This window comes from Prionailurus bengalensis, chromosome A2 (assembly GCF_016509475.1).
Source record: "Prionailurus bengalensis isolate Pbe53 chromosome A2, Fcat_Pben_1.1_paternal_pri, whole genome shotgun sequence".
Taxonomy (NCBI): Eukaryota; Metazoa; Chordata; class Mammalia; order Carnivora; family Felidae; genus Prionailurus; species Prionailurus bengalensis.
Genome location: NC_057348.1, coordinates 157,199,780 through 157,227,037, shown reverse-complemented (window position 1 = coordinate 157,227,037; position 27,258 = coordinate 157,199,780). Strand labels below are relative to the sequence as shown.

Below are 27,258 nucleotides of genomic sequence, written 5' to 3'. Positions count from 1 at the left end.
AGAGAGAGAGCATCTTAAGCAGGCTCCACACTCAGTGCAGAGCCAGACACGGGGCTCCATCCCACGACCCTGAGATCATGACCTGAGCCAAAATCAAGAGTCGGACAATCAACCAACTGAGCCACCCAGGTGCCCCCATTTGATTAATATTTGACCTATCTACTTTCTCCTCTGCATCCTAAAGCTTATTAATTCTGCCTTCTTTTCTGTCTTTGCATGGAAGTATGCATATGCAATATATGCATGTATTTTTATAGGATCCTCATGCACATCATTTTTGTAATTAGTTATTTGTAAACTATTTTTTTTTTGCTCGACAATATATCATGAGCCAATTTTCCTTGCCATTTTTTTTAGGTACAACATTTTCCATCATAAGGATAAGCCATATTTTACTCCATCTAACTATTTTTTTTAAACGCTCTGGGGTTTTCTTTTTCCAATTCTTCTGTTAGAAACAGCGTTGCACTAAACATCCCATTAATTATTTCCACACAAAGGCATAAATGTCTACATTGGAATCATTAGTTCACAGGTCTGACTTTATGCCAGTTTTATTTGGCCTTCTTTAAAAAAGAAGTTTACTCTTTTTCCAGCTACTCTGGCTCTCACTACAAGCCTCTGCACTCAATATTCCTTCTGCCTATAAAACTTTTGCCCTAAGTCAAAGTAAACTAAGTGCTTTATCGAGAAGTTACTTTGTGCCAAGAACTAATCTGAGGACTTTCCCCATATTGATTTATTTAATCTTCTAAATGAGACAATGAAATAGGTACAATCATTTTGCCCAAGTTTATACAACAGGAACCAGCTTCGAGACAGGTCACTTGGTCCCAGAGTCTGCACTTTTCAGTCACGATGCTCTACTTGTCATGACTGGCTCCCTCTCCAGGTTCGGGCTTTGTGCAGAACACCTCCTCTGTCTAGACCTTCCAAGATGGCTGACTCCAAACTATTCCCCACTCACACACCATCACCACACTGCTCATCCGCCATTTACCCTGCCTGGCCCACTGCCCCAAATCTAGTCTCTGACAAATAGCAGACCTGTGCCAGTATTAACTTAACCTGCTAGCAAGAGAAACAGCAGACAGGGGACAAATGAGGTTATTCCAAAGGCACTGCAGAACAGAAATGCATACTCTATCAGTAAAAGAGTAGCTATGTAATTATTAAGTTAGATAGAACGAGGCCTGGTGAACTTTTTACACATCAGCTTTGGTTTAACTTCCCTAAGGAGGCTGCAAAATTATAACATCCCACCAGTGTCTGCAAGTTGACCTCTAACCCTATGGGGCTCTACACTCCGTAGCTTTGTCTGCTGTAAATTGTTAGCTGTCAAACATATGGCAACATTCTCCAAGAACGTTACATTAGGATCAAGTAGGCTTATTAGAAAAGGGTCTGCATAATATCAAAAAAAAAAATCAAGAAATTGTCATTTTGCTGTTTTCTAATCTGAGATCGTTTTTAATTAACAAACAATCTTTTTTAGTTTATTTCTTTTGAGGGAGAGAGAGAGAACGAGCAGGGGAAGGGCAGAGAGAGAAGGAGAGAGAAAATTCCAAGCAGCCTCCACGTTGTCAGTACAGAGCCCCATGCAGGGCTCAAACTCAAATACCGTGACATCATGACATGAGCTGAAACCAAGAGTCAGACGCTTCACCGACTGAACTACCCAGGCACCCCTGATCTGAAATAGCTTTAAAACAACAACAACAACAAAAGCTGTGTGTGCACATACAGAGAGGACTGCTTCTTACCTCATCATCCTAGACCTTCAACTGGATGAGTTATCCACTGAGAATTGGGCGGGGGCGGATAATGGGGGAGGATTTGTTGTTAAGCACAAACATATTATAAAGTATATCTTGCGGAATGAGGTATATGGGGGTTCTAGGCAACCAAAATGGAGTAGCACATGGGGCATTTGTGGTTTCGAGCAACCAAGTTCAAACTGCTCCCTGCTCCTGGTAACAGTGTCTTATGTCTGGAATGTTTTTTGCCCAAGTAGCCATATGTCTTGCTCCCTAACTTCTTTGCATATTTGCTCCAACTTCACTTTCTCAGTGACGGTTTTGGTAACCATCCTATTTAACATTTCAAATCTCCACCAACACTTACTACTACATTTCCCATATTTCCCTCCACCATGGTGTTTATTCCAGCTGAATTGGTATAAATATTGGTTTCCTAGGGCCCCCATAACAAATTAGAGCAAACCTGGTACCTTAAAACAACAAATGTACTTTCTTAAAATGTTGGAGGCCACAAGTCCAAGACCCAGGGGTCAGCAGACCTGCGCTTCCTTCGAAAGCGCAAGAGACTCTGTCTGTCCTTATCTGCCAGTTTCTGGTGGCTGCAAGAGTCCCTTGGTTTGTGGAAGCTTCCACCCAAGCTACCTCCATGTTCACACGGCCTTCTCCTCTGCCTTTGCCCCTTCTCTGTCTTATAACAAACTTGTCATTGGATGTAGGGCCCATAGGGATAATCCAAGATTTCAATTGGAAATCCTTAACTTATTATATTATTAAGGCCCTTTTTCTGAGTCAGTTTATAATCACAAGATCTGGATCGAGGATGGGACAAATCTTTCTGGGAGCCACCTTCCATCCTGCGACATTATGTATATTACATATGCCTTTTGTATGTACAAATGTATTGTCTGCCATCTGTTCCTATCTATGAGGGTCAAAAGGTTTTATATTTTGTTTCAGAGATATATTTTTTATTGGTTTGATGGACTCCATGATGGGTTTGGATGGTCATAACTGAATCCTGAGGCTTGGTCTCTAGGTAAACTGTTAAAACTGACTACCAGAGTCCACATGCTGGTTGCCTGTCCTCAAGCAGGCTTGCTTGAAATGTCTACCTTGCTTTATGTGGCTCCCTTCACAAATGATGCTCCTCTGTGTGCATTTATCTGTAACACTGCTCTATGTATATGATCTTCCCTCTGTTGAGGCTGATCCTACATTGATCTGATCTGCACCCCCCACTTTGCTTAGCTCATGCGATGACCTTGCAAAGAGGTCATGGCGACGTTACGGATTCCCATCTGCTCTTTGAAACACAATTTAATAGAATTTGTGAAGAAATCCTACTTCCACACCCTCTCTCACTCAGACACTTATGACAAATAATAAAGAAACAAACAGCCCTTATACCTGGAGTCTCCCAGATTGCGGTATGTGCAGCTCAGTCCATACAGGATGGTTTGGGAGGTCTACAAAGACTTCCCAGCTAGTTCCCCCACATAAACTGTAACCAAGTTTTGGCCTGCTTAGATCTTACACTGGCCTAGATCTTGAACAATCAAAGTCTTTTGAATCATGTCAGTTTATCTTCATAACCATTCCAGAAGGGAGGCAAAGCAGGCATTATTATTTGTTTACATATGAAGAATCAGGGTTTCAGAGAGTTTAGGTGGTTTGTCCCAGGTCACATGATAAAAACAAATAATTTGTCAGCAGCCAGTTGGCTGTTTTTATCCTGCATTCACTACTTCTGTTTTTTTTTTTAATGCACGCATTTCATAGCCTGATAAGACTGTGCCATTATGATTGGTTTATTTGAATTATCTCAGAAAATAGTCACTTTTCTTTATGTTTTGTTTTAAAAGGAAATATATTTATAACCCCTTCTGTATTGCATCAAGAAACCAAAATATGTTCCAGGAGAATAGAGTAAATCATTTCCATTATGAGAGTCATTCCTTTTGTATATTTATTCTCTACAGTAAGGCAGGCTTGCATTATGTCTTGGTTTCTTTGCTCTCCTGAGGAATATATTCCACATTTGTCCATTGTTATTTTATTGTTTCTCCAGGTATAGCAATTGATGATGCTAATTATACCCCTACACACTTAGTTTCCACACTCCATCTGCTGAAGAAGCATGTTTTCTCTCTAGAGAGATCCTATGAGCTAAGAACAGACCCAGGTCTTAGTTGGGAGGTCTGGGCTTTTGACCTCTGCTCCTCACTGTCTGTGATTGTATGTTATTAACTTCCTAAGCTTCTGTCCTGTAAGTTTATAAAATGTAGCTAAGAATCTTACCTAATGCCTCTTACTTCAGAAAAAAAGAGAGAGAGAGAGAGAAAGAGAGAGAGAGAGAGAGAGAGAGAGAGAGAGAGAAGACCTTTGAAAACAGTATTTTGTTTTTAGGTGGATGTTGCAAATGGTACAAGTCATTCTATTTTTAACTATTCTAATGGAATGTTTAAATTCCTGCTGACATTAGCATGTTGTATTGACTACAGCTCAAAGTATGGCCGGCTCCTTTGGCCATCGACAAAACTGTGAACCAAGAATGGGCACATCTATACCCTTCTGTGGGTGTGTGGCACGTCTGATCAGAAAGCCTGCTATTACTAGGAAGAGTATCAGATAAACAAGTAGGACAACTGAGAATCACTGTGGCATAGAATGGAAATATGCCAAATCCTAAACTTGGACTAGATGCCTCTATTTGAGATGGCGTGCTGAGAGATGACGGCCAGGCGGAGTGAAAGCAGATTGAAGAGGAAGGAGAACATTGAGCTCAGAAGAATAGATGACTAACGAGGGCAACATTTCCTTCAACAAATAGTATATTTGATGATATTTATTTCTCACTTACTTTGTGCTCATCTACCAGAGGATACAAATAAACACAGACATACTGTAAATCTAGAAGGGAAATGTGAAATTCATTACCAAGCAACAGTATAAGTTATGTCGGAAGACAAATGATAATTGTATTAGGTATAGTTTGTGCGCAGATAACAGAAAGCACTCTAGCTTTTTGAAGCATAAATGTATGAAATACAGGGAACCAGCTACTTACAAAAAGTGTTGGGGAAACTAAAGGAGCAGTCTCTAGTCTCTGCCACCAAGACTGACTCCCCAAACAACATCCAGGATGAGATTGTTGAGGACATTGCTACCTCTGTCTCAGTTGGGAAGCCATCCCAAACCTGTTGGCCCACAACCCTTCATGCTTGCTAGATCCCCAAACAGCTAACGCCTATGCTGCCAACCTGCTCACCCACTTAACACAGTTGGGAATTTAGACACAGTCTCAGAAACCCCATTTTAGGTCTTAGCCAAAAAGGATTCTCTATACAAGGGGTATGATCTTAGACCACAGACCACGTGTGCAGATGCAGACCTCACAACACAGCCAAGCGCCTGGGCTGATGGGGATGTGGTGATGTCATGATGAATGATGACATGAGTAGTATCAGTTCAGGCATTAAAGGAGTAAGAATGGAGCGCTGAACCAAGTAATTTCTTTCTAATAATTTGTAATTGACTAGTCCGACCAGATAGCTTGGCAATAGGCCAGTTTCTTCAGAGCCTCTTTGACCTCTCTGTTCCTTAGGCAATAAATGAAAGGGTTGAGAGCAGGGGTGACAATGGCATAGAAGATGGAAATTACTTTGTTCATGTTGAAGGCATGGATGGCTCGGGGCCTGGCATACATGAAAATAGTGGCTGAATAAAAGATGGTTACCACCACGAGGTGGGAGGCACAGGTAGAGAACGCTTTCTGCTTTCCAGTGGGCATGCGTAGAACGGTAACCAGGATGCATCCATAGGACAGGACGGTGATAGAGAGGGGGATGAGAAAGATGACCAGTGCCAGGACAAAGTCCACCAGCTCAGCTACAGACATGTCTGTGCAGGAGAGGTTAAGAACTGGAGAGATGTCACAGAAGAAGTGATTGATGACATTGGGGCCACAGAAACTGAGGCGGGAGATGAAGTAGATCTTAGCCAAGGAGATGCCAAAGCCAATGGCCCAGGATCCAAGAGCCAAGTGGAAGCAGAGCCTATGGCTCATAATCATGGGGTAGTGGAGTGGACGGCAGATGGCCACATAACGGTCATAGGCCATGGCCGCAAGGAGCACACATTCTGTGCACATGAGTGCAATGAAGAAGTACAGTTGTATCATGCAGTGAGTGAAGGAGATACTATTGCTCACAGACCAAAAACTAAATAGCAACTTAGGTACCGTCACGGAGATGTACCAGGTCTCCAGGAAAGACAGGTTGGCCAGGAAGAAGTACATAGGCTTGTGCAGTGGCTGGTTCTGTTGCACCAACAAGATGATGACCATATTTTCAGCCACTGTCAGAGCATAGGCGATGAGGAACATCAGGAACACTGCTACTCGCATGGCCCAGCTCCCAGGGAATCCCACAAGAATGAACTTGGTGACCTGAGTCTGGTTCTCCACTTCCATATTAGAGACACAAGACTTAGCTCTCCTGGGGGGGGGGGGGGGGGGAGGCGGGGCAGGGAGGGAGATCACTTGGTCAGAGTCCATAGTCCAGATAGAATCATCCATCCTTTGCCTTCTCTGATGAGCAATAGTAACATATCATTTATTCATAATACAGTATAGGCTAAGCCATACACTGGGTACATTATACACTAATGTAATTAAATCTCACATAGCCTCTACACGTTGTTATACCCATTTTACTGACAAAGAAACTGAGTTTTGGAAAGACATTAAGCAACTTCCCAATTTCCCACTGGTAACAAGGCAGGAATCACATTGTCTATGTCTAAAGCCTACGCTCTAATATTCTACACTGCCTTCACAATTCAACAGGATCCAGTCTCCATGTTCCATGTTACCACTGCCAATGCCAAAGGATATGTGTGGCGCTCCTGGCCCATGTCTACACAATACTTTGGACGTTCTTTCTTACAACTCGCTTACCCCTCACATACCATTTCATCCTTTCCCTCCACCATGAAGGGAATGCAGCTGTCACCAGCTGATGATGATCACGTGAGGTACGTGAGTGCTGAGATCAGGAGGTTATGTTTTTGGTGTTAAAGACCTGGCTCTCAAGTACCAGGTCTGGCCTGGTTTGCTATTTGACCTTGACATCTTATCCTCCCTGAAACCCAATTTTCTCTTTTGTAATGTGAGCACTAATATTCATTCAGCTTGTGTCACTGTGGATGAAAACCCAAATGAAACGATGTGAATGAAATATTACATAAACTGTAAATGACAACACATGAGAAGGGACTTTCGCCTTCTATTAGGGCACTAGGAAGGGGGGCCTGGGCTAACGGGAGGGAGGAGAGGAGCAGTTGTGAGCAAGCAGAGTGGAGAGCAAGCATAGGCTTTGCTCTCAGGGAGCTGTAAGTCCTCTCGGGCGGGGCTGGAATCTCCGGGAGGAGAGTTTTTGAAATAAGCAAACATGGAGTGCCTGGGTGGCTCAGTTGGTTAAGCCTCTGACTTCAGCTCAGGTCATGGTCTCACAGTTCATGGGTTTGAGCCCCACATTGGACTCCAGGCTGACAGCTCAGAGCCTGGAGCCTGCTTCAGATTCTGTCTCCCTCTCTCTCTGCCCCTCCCCTGCTCGCACTCTGTCTCTCTCTCTCAGAAAAATGAACATTAAAAAATATTTTAAATATATATAAAATAAAATAAGCAAACCAAAAGAAATGCATAATAAAACTTGAGATATTCTGTATGAAGATGAAAACATACAAAATGATATGAATGTGATCAGAGGATGTTCTCTGTGACCTCTGAAGAGGTGACTCAGGCAGAGAAGGATTCCAGGGACCCAGCCCTTTGAGTTGCTGAGGAGGGACAGCGCTGCCTGAGTGGGGCCACCGCTGTGTACTGTGTGTGCATAAGATAACTCTGTCAGGGCACAAGTCTCTGGAAGCAAGACTGGTGGTGAGCTTGGTTGCAGGCTGTTCAGAGAAGGTTGTGGTAGCCCTGAATACGGTGGTTTTGGAGAGGTGGGCAGATTTCAGATGTGTTTTAGAAAAATCCTTAATGGTAATTGATGGGTTGAGTATGGAAGATAAGGGAAAGAGAGAAATCAAGGAGGAATCTCAACATATGGCTTGTTCCAGGGAAGGGACACCATTTAGTAAGACGGGGAAAACTTGGGATATTTACAGGCATTTTCCTCAGCGTTGAAGAAACAGCGATGTGCAAGAATTTGGTAGGGTGGTGTTTTGATTCATTTTCATATGAAGCTTGAGCAATCAGTCCAGGATATTCTCTGATGATAATTTATTGAGCACGCACTAGGTGCTGAGAAGTTTGCTCAGTACTGAGTGCTTTTCATACAACATCCAATTTAATCCACGAAACAATACTAAGCAGGTATTGCTATTCTAACTTCCCAGAAGACACTGGCTTAGACACATAAAGAAACATTTCCAAGTCAGAGAGGGATGAGATCAGAATTACAGGAAAGCCGAGGCCTGTGAAGACATGGCCTCACCCCCCAGGCTGACTCACACACAGAGGACAACACCAGATTTGAAACACGTCACCATGTTTTCATATTTCAAATGTCTATTCTAGGAAATATTCTCTAATCATACTGAAATTTCTTATAGGCACAGTCAATTAGAGATGAATCCAAATTAAAAAAATATAATATGACATGCATACATATTCAGTCACACACACACACACACACACACACACACACCAGAAATAAACATATAGAAATGTTTGGTAAATGTATCAGAGAAGAGGCAATCATTGGACTGAGTCTTGAAATATAAATAAGTGAGAAAACAAGACATTTTAGGCAGGGGAATCAGCGAACAAAGGCATAGGAGAATGAAACAGCCTGACAGTTTCAGGGAAGCAACTGAGTTAGACTTATTTGCTGTGTGAGTGGGGAAATTATGAGAGAATGAATGAGTAGAAAAGGGATGGAGAGAGAGACAGACAGACAGATGAGACAGAGACAAATGGTGCCAAGGGCCAGATCATAGAGACTTCCATATGAAATATTAAGGCATTTAGAAATTTCCCTGTGGCATAGACAATAAACAGTTACTGAATATTTTCAGCAGCTGATAACATTCTAGTATTTTACCCTGGCTTTTGATGTGGGGAGATGGACAGAGCTGGTGAACCAGAGATCGAGAGACTAGTTGGAAGACATCCTCCTAGCAGACACTTGAAGACACACACCAGAGAGCACTCAACCCAGTTACAGTGTTTGTTAAAGAAATGAAGATAAACATGCAGACATACGTGTTCACAAATTACATGAGTAACTTTGCATTCTTAGGGGAAACTGGAGGGAGGGAGGGAGGGAGGGAGGGAGGGAGGGAGGGAGAGAGAAAGAAAGAAAGAAAGAAAGAAAGAAAGAAAGAAAGAAAGAAAGAAAGAAAGAAAGAAAGAGGAAGGGAGGAAGGGAGGAACAAAGGAATTCCTATTTCAAAAAGAAAGAAATTCATATGTCTCAAAAACTAAAGAGTATATGAACTAATTATTGCATGTTAGTAAGAGGAACTGACCGTATTTATTGTGAACATATGATTTTACCGTATGATCTGTGACTTTTCACTCATGATAGGTTCTACCCCTTTAGAGTGTACTCAAACTTATTACACGTCATAGAAGATTTCTCCCATTGATTTGGAATCAAACATCTTAGCTCCTTTTTCCAGTCTTGTGCCTGCTGTGTATGCACTTTCTCTTCATTTCGTTCGGAGTCTGCACAAATGTAGATTTCGGTAGTTAAAACTTGATGAAAACATAGCCTCTGCCCCTGCCAAGAGTACCTTGTTTTGTAAACCCCATCACAACTGACTTACAGGGAAGAGGCACCAGCCTGCCTCATAGGGCCCCCAGAAGGCATGGTCGGGACCTGTAGGTTGAGATCAGAATCTGGGGTGCCTGTTTCTGATCCTACACTGAGCGATGCTCCCTCAAAAGTAGCAGGGGGAGTGTGTGCTCTGCTCACTGCACACCTGGCTGCACTTACAAGTGTGAAAGACGAGAGTATCAGCCTGACCAATTGATAGGAATGGGGGGTGAGTACTAGAGAGAGGCTCAATAGCATTAAACATCTAGGATTTAGTCACTGCTACACCGTGGGAGTCCGAAAGAGAGCTGCCTGCATAGTCAGAGATGCTCTGAGAGAAGATGCTTACCTTGGCTCAGCAGCCTCTGCTGGGGTGGAACGTGAAAAGAAATTCTTCACTGATTCTAGAACAGGAAGAAGTAGAAAAGAAAGATTCAGGCACCGAATAGATGTGAGGAACCCACTCTCTAAACCTAGAAGTAAATGGGCACAGATTACCCAACTGCTTCCAGGCTGATAGCCAGGACTAAACGAGAGGTGAGCCCCCGGCTGTAGGATCACATCTGTGCCTGATGTGTTACCAGGCCGGCTCCCCCAGCACCCCCGGACCACAGCACCCATTGCCTGCCCCGGTGGACACTGCAGTGGTCTTAGACCCACCACACCCGAAAGAGCTTTGGATTCTGAGGGCTTTAAATGGTATCAAGACTTTCTCTACCTCTCTGCCAAGACCCAAGAGGAAAGCACCTTGATGATGCCAGTTCAGGTCTCTCGTGGGAGCCATGAGGAATTGCCACCTGCCGATTGGGGCAGTCTTATTTGTTTGATAGAACAGTCATTCCATACAGGGAAAAATCCACTTACGGCCCCACGCTTGGAAAAGAACCAGATTTGAATTTCTTCTTTGTTGAAACAACGAAGAAAGAAAAGTTACTACTTTGAAATCCCCCCATTTACAGATTTTCAATTATTATTCAATCTTTAGCTTACTTGAAGCAAGACGATCATATCACTGCTCTAAGGGAGATAGTATTCAAAGTAGACTGATGTTGCTATACTTCAGTAAAGTTTTAAATAAGTTTTTGCTGTAAATGCTTATGCCATAATTGTGTGCCTACTACATTTATTGCGATGTGATCATCATTGCTTTGTCAGCTGCCTTTTTGGGAACCACTTGACCAATATTTCACTTTCTGGAACAAAACGCTATTTTACTATATATTTGTAGCCTGCTGAAATCTTAAGTAGCCCTCACATTAGGAAAAGTTGTCAAATTCACTGCGGCTTCACGAAATGGTAAATGGAAACATTGGCTGTTATAAGCAATTCAGGCTGCAACATGACGTCATGGTGATTATACACTCTGGTTTCTTTAAAGGAAAAGATGAATTTTACCTTAAAATTAAGAACTCTTAAATGACTGTTAAGTACTCTTTAATATAATTTCTCTTATAAGACTCAAGTATAAAACAAAATTATTGTAGCAAATAAAAATAAGGTCCCCCTTTCAAATCACTGGCCTCAATTTATCTCAAAATTCTGGGAGAACTCTGACATCCCCTAAAATGCATAAATTCTCCAACATTGATTTTAAATATACCATGATGTGGTGGTGACTAACAGCAATAGAAATGACAGAGTACCCACCAAATAATAGTTGCGCTAACTGTTCTGGTCACCTGTTGTAGCTGTGCTCTAAGGAAACTGAACAGGGCGGGAGGCATACTTTTCCCTCAAAAACAGGGAATGTGAATCTACTATGAGAGGGTTTTATGAACTGTTGAGGCCACTATCCCTTAAAGAAGAGGTTTGGGATCTGAACTTCATACAAATAATCCCCCGAAGAGTTTGGAGATGTTCAGCTGATACAAACACTATATTCTACAACACACTGGCACTATCTTATCCTAGAATTCAGCTCTCCAGGCTTTGCTTGGAGGGTTGTTGTTGTTGTTTTCCCCCATTTGTACCTGTTAGCAGGTGCAGGTTGGAGAATTATGCAGATCCCGGTCTAGGACATGTTGGAAGCAATAAGGAAACCCGAGGAGCTCACTGTCATGTTGTTCTTCAGGTCCCCAGATCCCTTGGCTATCTGCCTTCTTTTTGTCAGTCTTCTTGCATCTGTTGTGTTAGATCCAGACTTTTTAACAGTAAGGGGCTGTTCGTTTTTGGTTTTGTTGAGGAATATCCCCATATATGGATATTTCCACGGTGTGTTATCTATTCATCTCTTGATGGACTGTTCTGTTTGGGGCACTCTTTCAACCCCTACTCAGGCCATATACAACTCTGCCTTGACCTTCATTCCTTAGTGTATAGAGCCTGATGGTCACCCAGGGGTGAAATCTTAGGGTCTTCCCAGGCTTTTTCTATGCATATGTTCAGCCCTGGGCATGCGTGGAGTCTTCTTGATTCCCCAGTATAGACTTGAGGTGTTAAAAGCCCTTGTTCTCCCATGTACGTCCTTTTCCAACCTCTTCCTTCCCAATATGCCAGCCTGTCTACTGCTCATCTCCACGGTTATCCTAGCCTCAGGCTGCTGTGGCCAATTATTTTGCCTTTAACTACTATTGGCAAATGCCACCTGGGAAGCCATCCCAGCCCTGAGAATACTTCAAGACAGGGAAGCAAAGGTAAGGCTTTATGTCAGTCCTTCAGGTAGCTGCCAGATAGGGCAACACACTCAACCAAAATTCTTTGACAATAATGTCCATAATGCTGGTTATGGCTACGAACCTGCATCGATGGTGTAGGTTGCTATCTTCATGGCTACCACCAGTCGGAGAGGTGGGAGATGATGGGTGGGCAGCTTGAATGCCCCAGCCCCATGTTACCGCCATGTAACAGCATCATTCTTCACTAATCTTTCCCCTGCCATTGCCATTTTTTTTACTAGATCCCAGAGTTCTGCAAAAGGTAATTCTGAAAGTTTTTGAAAGGTTATTAGCTATGTTTATAGAGAAATGGAGTCTTGGGATTCCCTGCTCCCCCATTTTCAGTGATGTTTACTGAAGCACCATTACTTTTAAGTAAATATTTATATCAAGAATAGTGATATATACATACTTCAAATATTACTTTTCAACTTTCAACCTTGCCAAACTCCCTTATTAATTCTAGGGCCTTTTTGTAGATTCTTTGGGAATTTCCGTATCGATGATAACTCTGCCTGAGAATAAAAATGATTCTATTTCTTTATTTCTAATTTGTACCCTTTTATTTCTTTTACTGGCCTTGCCACTTGGACTAGTTTATCCAGTTGAAGGAAAATAATGAGCATAGGCATCTAGTTCTTGCTCTTAATCTTTGAGGGGATATCACCCAGTCTTTCACCATTAAGCAGATGTTAGCTGTAAGTTATTTGTATATACCTTTAAGTTTGTTTGTTTATTTATTTATTTATTTATTTATTTATTTATATATTTGGAGAGTGACAGAGAGAGCATGAGCAAGGGAGGGGAGAGAGAGAAGAAGAGAGGAAGAATCCCAAAAAGGCTCCGCACAGTCAGTGTGCAGAGTCCAATGCAGGCTCGAACTCATGAAACCATGAGATTATGACCTGAGCTGAAACCAAGAGCTGGATGCTCAGCTCACTGAGCCACCCAGGTGCCCCTGTACATACCTTTTATTAGGTGAAGAAGTTCCCATCTATACCTAGTTTTTAGTGACCTTTATAATGATTAATTTTGAATTATATTAACTAGCTTTTTGTGTGTCTATTAAGAAGATTAACTGGTTTTCTCCTTTAGTCTGTTAATATAATGAAAGGCACTGGTTTATTTTTGGATGTTGAACCAATGTATGTTCCTTGCATAAACTCCCCAAGGTCATGATCTATTATAATGCCTTGGTTTGGTCTTGGTGTGAAGGTAACCCCACCTTCATAAAAATATGTGGGTTTTCCTTCTTTTCTACGTTCAGGAACAGTTTGTGTAGAACTAACACTATATGTGTTCCTTATATGTTTCATAAAATGTATTAGTGGACCTGAAGTTTTCCATGTGGGAAGATTTTTAACTGTATATTCAATTTCTTTCATAGATGGTAAGTTTGCATGTTACCTATTTCTTCTTTTTTTTAATTAAAAAATATTTTTAATGTTTATTTATTTTTGAAAGAGACAGAGTGAGAGCAGGGGAGGGGCAGAGAGAAAGGGAGACACAGAATCCGAATCAGGCTCTAGGCTCTGATCTGAGCTGTCAGACACACTGTGAGATCATGACCTGAGCCGAAGTTGGACACTTAACCAACTGAGCCACCCAGGAGCCCCAGGTTACCTATTTCTTCTTACAAGGACTTTGATAGTTTTTATTTTCAAGAAATTTATCTGTTTCATCTAAGAAATAATTCTTCTTGAAATGATTGATATAAATCAGTTAAAAATATTGCCTCAGTATTTTGTCAGTGTCTGATGGGTCTATAGGAATACACCCCCTTTAATTCTTGGTATGGTTATTTGTGTTTTTCCTCTTTGTTTCTTGATCAGTCTGGCTTGAGTCTTTTCAATGTGATTAAACTTTTCAAAGAAACTACTTTTAGTTTCATTGAATTTTTCAGTTGTGTTTTCTGGGGAATTCTTAAATTGTTTTTTGTTTTATTTTCTTCCTTCTGCACTCTATGCACTTAATTTGATCTCTTCTGTCTAGTTTCTCAAAGTGATGGCTTGAGTCATTGACCTGAGACATTTCTAACATAAACATTTAATGATTAAAATTTCCCTCTAAGCTCTTTTTTAGCCGACAGGTAAAAGTTCTTATATACTATATTTTCTTTTTATTCAATTCAAAATATTTTTCTAACTTCTTTTGTGATTTCTTTGACTTACAGGCTATTTAAAAGAATGGGGTTTCATTTTCACATATTTGGGGTTTTTCTAGAGGTCTGTTACTTCTGATTTAATTCCATTATGTTTGAAGAAAATACTCTGCATGATTTCAATTGTTTTACATGTACTGACATTCATAGTCTTCTGTTACCAGGTGGGATGTCCTAAACATGTTAGGTCAGGTTTGTTCAAGTCTGCTATATATTTACTGGTTTTTGTCTACTTGATCTAACAAATATGAGGAGAATGATGTTAACATCTCCAGTAATAGTGGTGGATTTGTCTTTTTATTTCTTATGTATCTATAGCTCTGTTATTAGAATATTAGAATATTAATGTGCTCTTGATTAATCAATATTCTTATTGTATAATGTCCTACTTTTTCCCTGGTAATACTCCTTATTCTGCTGATTAGTTCATTTGATATTAATATGATCACTCCAGTTTTCTGATTTTAGTATTGCATGGTATATACATTTCATCTTTTTACTTTGAATCCATTTATGTCTTTATATTAAAAATAGATTGATTTTAGAAGACATATACTTGGGTCTATTTATCCTACATGATGTCCTCTGTCTTTTAATTACTGTGTTTAGGCCATTTTAATTTAATATTATAAGTAACTTGCATTTAAATCTATCAATTTTCTACTTGCTATTTTTGTCTCATTTTTCTTTGTTTCCCATTTCTGCCTCTCTACCTTTCCATATTAATTACCTTAATTATTTTTACACTTATTGGCTTATTAGTTAAACCTCTTTCAAGTGAGCAATAATTTCTTTTTGGCTAACATACAGTGTATACTGTGTGCTCTTGGTTTGGGGGGTGGGGTAGTTTCCTGTGACTCATTGCTTACATACAACATCCAGTGCTCATCCTACAAAGTGCCTTCCTCAATGTCCATCACCCATTTTCCCCTCTCCCCTGCGCCCCCCTTCAACCTTCAGTTTGTTCTCTGTATTTAAAAGTCTCTTATGGTTTGCCTCCCTCCCTCTCTGTTTGTAACTATTTTCCCCCCTTCCCTTCCCCCACAGTCTTCTATTAAGTTTCTCAAGTTCCACATATGACTGAAAACATATGATATCTTTCTCTTATTTCACTTAGTATAATACCCTCCAGTTCCATCCATGTTGCTGCAAATGGCAGGATTTCATTCTTTCTCATTGTCAAGTGGTAGTCCATTGTATATATAAACCACATCTTCTTTATCCATTCATCAGTTGATGGACATTTAGGCTCTTTCCATAATTTGGCTATTGTTGAAACTTCTGTTACAAACATTGGGGTACATGTACCCCTATGAATCAGCACTCCTGTATCCATTGGATAAATTCTTAGTAGTGCTATTGCTGGGCCATAGGGTAGTCCTATTTTTAATTTTTTGAGGAAACTCCACACTGTTTTCCAGAGTGGCTGTACCAGTTTTCATTCCCACCAACAGTACAGGAGGGTTCCTGTTTCTCCACATCCTCATCAACATGTGTTTAACAATCAACAATTAACAATTGAATTAACAATTCAGGCACTCTGACCAGTGTGAAGTGGTATCTCAGTGTGGTTTTGATTTGTATTTCCCTGATGAGGAGTGAAGTCGAGCATCTGTTGGCCATCTGGATGTCTTCTTTGGCAAATTGTCTATTCATGTCTTCTGCCCATTTCTTCACTGGATTGTTTTTCAGGTGTTGAGTTTGGTAATTTCTTTATGGATTTTGGATACTAACCCTTTATCATATATGTCATTTACAAATATCTTTTCCCACTCTGTCAGTTGCCTTTTAGTTTTGTTGATTGTTTCCTTGGCAGTGCAGAAACTTTTTATCTTGATGAGGTCCCAGTAGTTCATTTTTGCTTTTAATTCCCTTGCCTTTGGAGACATGTCAAGCAAGAAACTGCTGTGGCTGAGGTCAAAGAGGTTGCTGCCTGTTTTCTCCTCTAGGGTTTTGATGGTTTCCTATCTCACATTTAGGTCTTTCATCCATTTTGAGTTTATTTTTGTGTATGGTGTAAGAAAGTGGTCTAGTTTCATTCCTCTGCATGTTGCTGTCTAGTTCTCCCAGTACCATTTGCTAAAGAGACTGTCTTTTTTCCATTGGATACTCTTTCCTGCTTTGCCAAAGATTAGTTGGCCATACATTTGTAGGTTCCATTTTGGGTTCTCTTTTCTATCCCATTGGTCTATGTGTCTGTTTTTGTGCCAATACCATATTGTCTTGATGATTACAGAAGTGAGCAATAATTTTCGAAGAAGTTTCCACAGACTAACTCCTCCCTCCACAAATACCCTGGGCAAGTCAGCACAGTGGAGAGTAGGGGTTATTCTTGAAAGCCACTCCTGAAAGTCAACCAGTTTGAACAGCATTAACTACACTATAAATAGGAGTCACTATGTATGACATTAAAATGTATCACACTGAATTCAAACTAAATATACCTATACTGGTTTGATTACTGTCTGCCCTCCCCTACCCCCACCAAATATATGTGTGGAACCTTGGAATGTGACCTTATTTGGAAATAGGATCTTAGCAGATGTAATTGTTAAAAATCTTGAGATGAGGGGCACCTGCATGACTCAGTCAGTTAAGCATCCAACTTCAGCTTAGTTAATGATCTATGGTTTGTGATTTCAAGCCCTACATTGGGCTCTGTGCTGGCAGCTCAGAGCCTGAAGCCTGTTTCAGATTCTGTGTCTCCCTCTCTCTCTGCCCCACCCCCGCTAGCACTCTGTCTTTCCCTCTCTCTTTCAAAAATAAATAAACATTAAAATTTTTGTTTAATCTTAAAAGATATCATCCTGAGTTTAGAGCCCCAAATCCAATGACTAGTATTTTTATAAGAAAAGAAGACATAAAGAGCCACATGGAGAAGATGCCCTTTTGATGACAGAGGTAAGCAGGGATGAGTTATACTGACACAGCCAGGCAACACTTGGGGCTACCAGAACCTGGAAGAAGGGAGGATTATTTCCTAGAATCTGCAGAGGGAACATGGTTCTACTGACATCTTAATTTTGAACTTCTAGACTCCAGAACGGTAAGAACAAATTTCTGTTGTTTGAAGCCACGAAGTTTTGGTACTTTGTTACAGAAGACTTAGGAAATGACTATAGTACCTCAACTCAATTTTCCCTTAGCTGGATCCCCAAAATTCTTATACCCACTTGAGCACCAGCCAGTAGGGTAGTGTGACAGATGGAAAATCAGAATGGAAAGTGACATCAGCTCAACCAATTGCAGTTAAAATTCTTAATTTTGAAAAATTTTATTAGGCATATTATACAAAAAAAAAAACAACCCACATAGCCCTGTACACATAGCCCATGCAAGTAAGCAGTTCTGAAGTGTAAACTTCTTTAGCTTTATGGTAAATCTACTTCTGGATGTAAGAGAGGAGAGTCAACCACCAATTCAATGTCCTTGTGATGACCTCAGGGTATATGTAAGGAATGATCCTACAAGTGGGATTGGAATCTATGCCAAGAAAGGGGGGAATTAAGACAGAGTGGGGGAGGGGGTTGGTAATGGATGAGGAAAATGTGATAGAGTTAATGTAACAGGGGTCAGAGTGGGGTCAAAAATTTATTGGAGTTATACCAGATGGTGTAAACAGGAAAAAAGAAATAGGGGTGAGTAGTCAGACAGTGGGGTGCTCATGTGGAGGTGTTAGAGGGAGTGTAATTGTTGGTAAAGGGAAAAGACTGGGATTCAAGCACAGAAGAGGGTGGCTGGACATCAGTTAGGGAACCAAAACACTGGGAGGAGATAGGCAGTCAACTGAGAGGCTAGGATGCTGAATGATCCACATAGACGTTGAAATGTTCACGTGCATGATGGAATTAGTGGTAAACCAGGGTAAAATGAGGAGATTGGAGGGTAAGTGAAGACAAAAAAGATGGGGTGATGGTGTTATAGTCTGGTAACACATGCTTCAGAGGAGCTTGAGTCATGTAGGCAAAAGTAAAGAACACTGGTGTGGAAGTGGCAGATCAAGAGAGATACTCTCCACCCTTCTACCCAATACTAGAGAAAAAATGGGAGAAAATGAGTATGTATTTGAGAGAACCGAGGGGAATCAGAGTTCTCAGGGAAGAGTCAGGTTGGAGTTCAAGCAATAAAAAGAAAAAAACATTCAAAAAAGATACTCAGACTGTAGAGTATTTTGCTGATAATGGAGCATGAGTTTCAGGGGACAATTGAGGAAGATTGTGGCATCAGAAGAGGTCAGTATTCTGATCAGACATGTAAGCCAAGTTGGGATAAGCACCCAGGTGATGGATGTCCTGTGAAGCATGGACTTCCTGCACAGCCTCAGATGAACAGGGAGGTGAGGCATGAAGGATGTGCTTGGGACTGTCTCTTCAGGGAAAGTGGTTAATCAGAGTTAATTAAAGCCTCTTTCTAGACACAGAGCTCTACCCAGTCTTCATTCTCCAAGGGGGTAGCAGCTTCATTCTATACTTACCACCCTGGTCTTTAGTTCTTCACTCTCAACACATGGAATTACAGTTTTGGAAACTTAATTTTACACTTAGAAGGTTCTGGCTTGTTGCCTGTTCTATTACAACTTCACCTCCATGTCCCTGGTTTTATTTTTAAGCCATTTTTTGTTACCTGAAGTTGCTTTCATGTTTTTTCATTTTAACTGTTATAGTCTTTTTAAAAATTTTATTTATTTATTTATTTATTTATTTATTTACTTACTTACTTATTTATTTTTGAGAGAGCGCGTGCATGTGCGAGTCTGGGAGAAGCAGAAAGAGAGGGGGAGAGAGAGAATCCCAAACACACTCTCTCTGCCAGCGCAGAGTGCAACGCGGCGTCTGATCTCACAAATCGTGGGATCATGATCCGAACCAAATCAAGAGTCAAACACTGAACCGACTGAGCCACCCAGGCGCCCCACGTTATAGTCTTAATGCAGGAGGAATGGGTAATAATTTTTAGTTCTTGCATTCATAAATATGTATTTGTCACTATTTAAAGATGAATGATGTCAAGAGAATTAGAGACCAAGCCACAAGCTGAGAGAAACTTGCTGCAAAAGACACATCTGATGAAGAACTGTTACCCAAAATGTACAAGGAGCGCTTAAAACTCAACAGTTAGAAAACCAACAACTCAATTAAAAAATGGGCCAAAGACCCTCACAGACACCTCATCAAAGAAAAGACACAGATGGAAAATAAGCTTTGAAGAGATACTTTGCAGCACATGTCATCAGGGAAATGCAAATTGAAACAACAATGAGATGCCACTACAGACCTATTAAGATGGCCAAGATCCAGAATACGGACAACACCAAATGCTGGTGAGGATATGGAACAACAGAAATCCTCATTCACTGCTGGTGCGAATGCAAAATGGTGCAGCCACTTTGGAAACAGTTGGGAGACTTCTTACAAAGGTAAATATTCTTTTCATACAATCTAGTAATCATGCTTCTTGGTATTTACCAAAGGAGGCAAAAACTTATGTCCACACAAAAACCTGCACACAAATGTTTATAGCAGCTTTATTCCTAATTGCCAAAATATGAAAGCAAGCAAGATGTTCTTTAGTAGGCAAATGGATAAATAAACTGGTACATGCAATTATTCAGTTCCAAATTATTATTCAGAATATTTGGAATAGGGGCGCCTGGGTGGCTCAGTCGGTTGAGCATCCGACTTCAGCTCAGGTTATGATCTCACGGTCCGTGAGTTCAAGCCCCGCGTCGGGCTCTGTGCTGACAGCTCAGAGCCTGATCCTGTTTCAGATTCTGTGTCTCCCTCTCTCTCTCCCCCTCCCCTGCTCATGCTCTGTCTCTGTCTCAAAAATAAATAAAACATTAAAAAAAACCCAGAATATTTGGAATATTATTCAGTTCCAAAAAGAAATGAAAAGATATGGAAAAAACATAAATGTGTTGTTACTAAGTGAAAGAAGTCAGTCTGGAAAGGCTACATACTGTATGATTCCAAGTACAGTAAAACCTTGGTTTGCAAGCATAATTTGTTCCGGAAATATGCTTGGAATCCAAAGAGCTTCTATACCAAAGTGAATTTCAAGAACTATTGGCTCAGTGGTTGACATTCAGTGTCACAGACTGCTCCCATTGCAAGACAACGCTCTGTTTATCAAGTTAATATTTATTAGAAATGTTTGCTCGTCTTGTGGAACCCTCGCAGAGTAAGTTGCTCACAAACCAAGGTTTTACTGTATATGACATTTTAGAAAAGACAAAACTATGGAGATGGCAGAAAAATCAATGGTTGTTAGGGATGGGGGGGGGGAGACGGATGAAAAGATGGAGTATGGAGGATTTCTAAATCAGTGAAACTACTCTGTATAATACTTTAAGAGCAGACAAGTCATCATAAATTTGTCCAAATCCATATAATGTACTACGCCAAAGTGGACCCTAAAGGAAACTACGGATTTGGGACAATGATGTGTCAATATAGGTTCATAACAAATGCCCCATTCTGGCGGGTTGTGTTGATAATGAAATTATGTCCGTGAGGGGACAGGGAAGATATGGGGGAATCTCTGTGTCTTCTGCTCAATGTTACCATGAACCTAAAACTGCTCTAAACAATAAATCCTATTTTAAAATAGTGAATAATGCCTCCATTTAGTAGAGAATTTTTCTTTACTAACATTTACTCTCAGGATTCTATAAATAGATATTTTTCCATCAACTTCTGTCATCTAATATTGCAAAGACTAATTCTAGCCAACCAGACTTCTAATCTGGTGCCCAGGATTCCCACCTCTTGGTGCCCTGTAGAGTCCTCTTCCCTTGATTATTAATATGAAGCAATTTCACTCATGTGATAATGGTTCACTACATAGAAAAGAGGATTTTGAAGATGCCCCTACTCAGTTTAATTCTATCTACTCAAAAGAAAGATTTTTCTGGGTGAGCCTGACCTAATCAGGTGCACCTTTTAAAGGTGTCCAGGCTTTCCTGGGAGTCAGAGCTTCAAAGCAGCAGAGATTCTTCTGTAGATCTTTTACGAAGCAAACTGCCATGCTGTGACAGGACCGACATGTGTAGGAAGGCCATCAAGGTGGCCTCCCAGAGCTTATTATAAACGGTTACCACCTAATGACAATCAAGATAATGGGTCCCTCAGTCAGACAGCTGCAAGAAAATGAATTCTTCCAACAACAAGTGAGCTTGGAAAAGGACCCTAAATCTCAGATGAGATCATAGCTCCAGCCGACGCTGTGACCTGAGTCAGATCCTGAACAGACAATGCGTTTATACTGTGCCTGGACTTTCCAACCAACAGAAACTTTGAGATGATAAATTGTGTGGTTTTCAGCTGCTAAATTTGTAGTAATTTGTTACACAGTAATAGAAAATACACTAGCTTAACATTTTCTAAGTGGCCCTTTTGTTTTGTTTACATTCTAGATCTTTATAAACTTTCATTATACTTGAAATTCAGTTATTTCACCAATACATCTATAGGGGGTTTTTTTTCACCTTTCTTTAATTTATAGGTAGGTATATGGTGAGACCCTTTAATCCAGAAAATCGGTGTCTCCTTTATTTAAGTGACGTGTTCATGGATTACAATTAATGATGGGAAAACTAAATAAAGTATCACTTAAAATGCTAAAAACAAAGCAAATAATTTGAGTAGTTAGTGGTATTTCAAGTAAAAGACCCAAGAAAAAAACAGGCCTACCTTTAGAGAAAATGACCTGATATTAATGCACAGACAAAAGGGGTGAGACAAAATGTTAGGCTAATCTTTTCATCAAATGAAATGACCTTCATGTAATAAAGGAAAGAAAAAGCAGCACGAGAAAACGATTCCTTCCTATGATGCACAAAAGAATGAACTAGCTATTTTAAATTAATTGCATTCATCCAGATCCTGAATTTTATGCTAAGGTTCTAGAAAACTAGTATATGCTGTTTCATAGCCCCTTTTCATAATCTGTGAGAATAGGACCCATACCAGGAAGTTAAGGACAAACAAATGTAGAGTATTTCTATTTAAAAATTTCCAAATTATCAGGAGGATGGATTTTAAAACACAGGCATATTAACATGGAAAAATTCTAGGATTAACTATCAAGCATTGTTTGTGAGCTTTTACTAGCCTGTCGTTAGCACTCATTAGGAACAAACTGAAGTTCATTAAGAACAAATAATGTCATGAGAGGCCACCTTCATGGCCTTGCTAACTTTGCTTTCAATATTGGTAGGTTGGTGGGTTGAAATAAAAAGGTGTTGTTGTTGTTTTTGTTTTGTTTTGTTTTTTTACAATGCAATATATAGGTAGTTTTGGTTAGACCAGAGCTGATAGGCTAATAAATCAGAATGTGGGGTTAGCATTTGTTATGGCCTTAACTGTCCCACCAAAATTCATATGTTACAGTCCTAGCCCATAGTACCTCAGAATGTGACTATATTTGGAGATAAGGCCTTTAAAAATGTAATTAAGGTCAATGAGGTCATATATACAGGCCTTAATACAATGTTACTGGTGTCCTTATAAGAGGAGAAGATTAGGGGCGCCTGGGTAGCTCAGTCGGTTCAGCTGGGGTCATGATCTCGTGGTTTGTGAGTTCAAGCCCTGCATCAGGCTCTGTGCTGACAGCTCAGAGTCTGGAACCTGCTTCGGATTCTGTGTCTCCCTCTCTCTCTCTGCCCCTCTCCTGCTTATGCTCTATTTCTGTCTCTCAAAAATATATATTAAAAAATTTTTTAATAAATTAAAAAAAGACAAGAAGATTAGGGGGTGCCTGGGTGGCTCAGTCAGTTAGGCGTCCAGCTTGGGCCCAGGTCATGGTCTCACAGTTTGTGGGTTCAAGCCCCATGTCAGGCTCTGTGCTGACAGCTTGGATCCTGGAGCCTGCTTCAGATTCTATGTCTCCCTCTCTCTCTGCCCCTCCCTCGCTCACGCTCTCTCTCTCTCTCCTTCAAAAATAAATTTAAAAAAAGAGAGAAGATTAGGACACAGACGTGCACATGCAGAGGAAAGACCATGTGAGGGCACAATAAGGAGACAGGCATCTGCAAGCCAAGGAGAGAGGCCACCACAGGAACAATGCTGTCAATGCCTTGATCTTGGATGTCCAGCCTCTAAAACTGCAGGAAAATAAATTTCTGTTGCTTAAGCCACTCTGTCTGTGATGTTTTGTTATGGGAGCCCTAGCAAACTAATACAGCATCTCTTGCTTACTAGATGTCTTCAAGGAAGGCTGGATAGACCACTCTGTGAACATCAAAGAATGTCGGAGGAATGTCTTTGCTGCCATGGGATGTTCAGTGTCACAGAAACAGATACCCAGACTTAGTCTTTGATTTTCCCTTGGAAAACAATTTCACTATAGTTGACTTACTCTGTTCTAATGCCATGTTCAATCATTCCAGGCAATGGTTGACCACTAGCCAGTCTTTTCCCTCCCTCCTTTCCCCTCTCCCTTATTTCATCCTCAAGAAATGTATAGAGCTCTAGCATAAAAGATGGAACTAGATTCACTGGGGATCTCACAGCTGTGCTTTGAAGAACATGCTCTTGAGAAACTGAAGACATTTTGTTACTAAAAGATGAGTCTAGAGGCACAGGCATTGGTTGTGATATGGGAGGTAGGTTTTTGCTTCACCTAACACCCATCCTTGCAGGGGTTCTGGAGGACCTAGGATTTAGCACAATCTAAAGACCTTCAGGTTACATATTAACATGTCTGGGGATGCTCAAGATATGGGCATAGGAAGTACAAGAATAGACCCCACTTTTAGATAATATCAGATGGAGCTCAGAGCATCAAGAATTATTATTATGTAGGGGCCCCTGGGTGGCTCAGTCAGTTAAGCATCCAACTTCAGCTCAGGTCATGATCTCAGTTTGTGAGTTCAAGCCCCACATTGGGCTCTCTGCTGTCAGCAGAGCCTGCTTGGGATTCTCTCTCTCTGTCTCTCTGCCCCTCCCTTGCTCACTCTCTCTTTCTCTCTCTCTCTCTCAAAAATAAACACTTTTAAAAAATAATTGTTATTATGTAAATTTAGCACACTTATATGCAACAGCAGGCAAGGACCAGAATATAACAGTTAAAAAGGTATTTGACAAAGCCTTATTATATCCTTCTAGATAAAATGATTAAAATATGCTTGAATAATTTATTTTAAAGTAGATTTAAAAGCATACACAAAATGTGCTCAATAAAGGTTTTCAATGTGGAAATAGGTTCACAGTGATATCTAGTTAACATGTACCACTTGGTAATTCTTTTTTTTTTTTTTTTTTTTTTTTTTTTTTTTGGGACAGAGAGAGACAGAGCATGAACGGGGGAGGGGCAGAGAGAGAGGGAGACACAGAATTGGAAACAGGCTCCAGGCTCCGAGCCATCAGCCCAGAGCCCGATGCGGGGCTCGAACTCAGGGACCGCGAGATAGTGACCTGGCTGAAGTCGGACGCCCAACCGACTGCGCCACCCAGGCGCCCCGGTAATTCTTTTTATAACTGTTTCTGTTTATAATGTCTATGAAACAGAAAGTAAACTCCTGGAATACCTTTGAGAATCAAGATTCAAAATATTCTTGGTAAGTTGGTGTGACATGTGAAAATCAATAATAACAATTAGCAGAGCTAAATATACATATCTTCATTTTAGTTTTTCAAAAATAAGAGTTCCATGGGTATGGAGATTTTGTAAACAGTTTATAGGAAACAGGTCTTGGGAATTAGTTAAATAAAAAACTACAGCTATGAATAATTTTGGAAATAATAGTGATGTTTGAGAAAGTAATGTCACTGAATTGTACCCTTAAAATGGTTACATTGGTAAATTTTATGTTATATATATATTTTGCTACAATTAGAAACCAAAACTGTAGTGAAGCCACAGATATTTGGCATATTACAGATTTGATTCTTGAAAAGCAGATGAGATTCTTGAAAAGCAGATTTGATTCTTGAAAAGCAGATGAGAGCCAACATACTGGTGTGAACAAATATTGTGTCGTATATTATTTATTTCAGAATTTCATATCACACTCTATATTAAGGCACAAATTAAGTGTTGAAAGTTCTAAAACTGACATCATTTGAGAAAGGGTTAAAGAAACCATTTGTAATTATCCTGGGGCAAATAAGGCTGTTCTACAAATAAATGGAGTCTTGTCATGTAGAAAGAACAGACATCCTCTGTTTTGTTCCACAGGTAAAACAGACCTCATAGGTGGCATTCGTCTCTTTATTCATTCCATGCCAGGTCTGCTGGATGGAGCTGCAGATCATTTCCTTATACATTAATATACTAATAAAATAAAAAATGGGCAGATGAAGTCTAAATACCACTGGATACCTGAGAGAAGACGATCTAAGGAGACGACCTCTCGTGGATCACTGACATGTGAATTATCTGGCATTGGCCTATATAAGGAAATTTATTACTCGGGTAGAAGGATGCTTTCTCCAAATGCAAGGGCATATTAGTCAACTTTAGTTTAAGTATGGGAGTCCTGTCTACCCTCAGCTGATCTCCTTTTTGGTTTTGATGATAGATAACAAGAAGTGCGTATAATCTTTACTCTTTATCTCAGAATTTCTCTAGAACCTTTTGGAGAGCAGCCATAACTTCCTTATTCCTCAAGCTGTAGATCATGGGGTTCAGCATAGGTGCCACCAGAGCATAGAATAGAGCAACCGTCTTCTCCTCTTCCTCTGAGGAGGCTGACCGTGGCCCCAGGTAGGTGAAGATGGTAGCCCCAAAGCACATACAAACCACAGTGAGGTGAGAGGCACACGTCCCAAAGGCTTTGCTACGTCCCTGAGCAGAACGAATATTCAGAATGGCAGCAACTATACGAACATAGGAGAACAGAACCAGGAAACAGGGAAGCATGATCACGAGAAATCCTGAGATGGCCACCATGACCTTGTTGAAGGAGACGTCCACACAGGCTAGCCGTAGCACTGCTAAGGTCTCACAGGCAAAGTGATTAATAACATTGTGACACAGGGGAAGCTGGAAGGTAATGATTGTCTCCATCAGTGAATTGGCGAAACCAACCACCAAGCAGCCAGCAGCCAGCCCCAGACACAGCTGTCCATGCATGATGACTGTGTAGTGTAGTGGGTGGCACACAGCCACATAGCGGTCATAGGCCATGGCTCCCAGCAGGAAGAACTCAGACCCACCCAGGGCCAGGGAGATATAGAGCTGGAGCACACAGCTGTAGAATGGGATGGACTTCCGGGCTGAGAGCAGGTGGGCCAGCATTTGTGGGGCAAAACTGTTTGAATAACAAAGGTCCACAAAGGATAAAATACTAAGGAAGAAGTACATGGGGTTATGAAGCCTGCTGTCCAGTCTGATCAGAAGAAGAATGAGAACATTTCCCACCAGAGTCACCAAGTACATGGTCAGGACCAGGACAAAGAGGAAGACTTGCATCTTCCAGTCACTGGACAACCCGAGTAGAATGAACTCCCTCACCCATGTCTGGGTTTTATTTTCCTGGCCCATGAGTTTCTGAGGACCAAACTCTAAAGATATTGAAAAAACAAATTATGAAAACTCAGGATTGAATAGTGGCTTTTAGACCATATGGAGAGCTTACCAATCTGAACTTAAGTTCTTCTAGAACATCTCAGCCAAATCATCATCCACACTCTGCTTGAACACATCCATATGAGGAGCACAATGGGATCCAGCTGTGCAGCTGGAAATCAAGAAGAAAAGAAGTTACATTCTTAGAATTCAATTTATTGGAATGTAATTTCTCCTCCCAAACATCTGCTCTTAAATGGGGGAAGGAAATTAATGAAGTGTTTAGACTTAAAATCCTATTCCATTTAGTAGGTATTATAGAGAATTCATGTATTTTTGGTGAGAAATTT

The 27,258-nt window shown here is 40.6% G+C and overlaps 2 protein-coding genes across 2 annotated transcripts; both read right to left on the bottom strand.

The window, feature by feature from the left end:
• Positions 1 to 5,295: 5,295 nt before the first annotated feature.
• LOC122486505 (olfactory receptor 6B1) lies at positions 5,296 to 6,231 on the bottom strand. The gene has a single exon (XM_043585879.1). The coding sequence runs from the start codon at positions 6,229 to 6,231 to the stop codon at positions 5,296 to 5,298; it is 936 nt and encodes a 311-aa protein (XP_043441814.1).
• Positions 6,232 to 25,954: 19,723 nt separating this feature from the next.
• Positions 25,955 to 26,884, bottom strand: LOC122486504 (olfactory receptor-like protein OLF3). Its single transcript, XM_043585878.1, has one exon. The coding sequence runs from the start codon at positions 26,882 to 26,884 to the stop codon at positions 25,955 to 25,957; it is 930 nt and encodes a 309-aa protein (XP_043441813.1).
• Between the last annotated feature and the right edge of the window lie 374 nt (positions 26,885 to 27,258).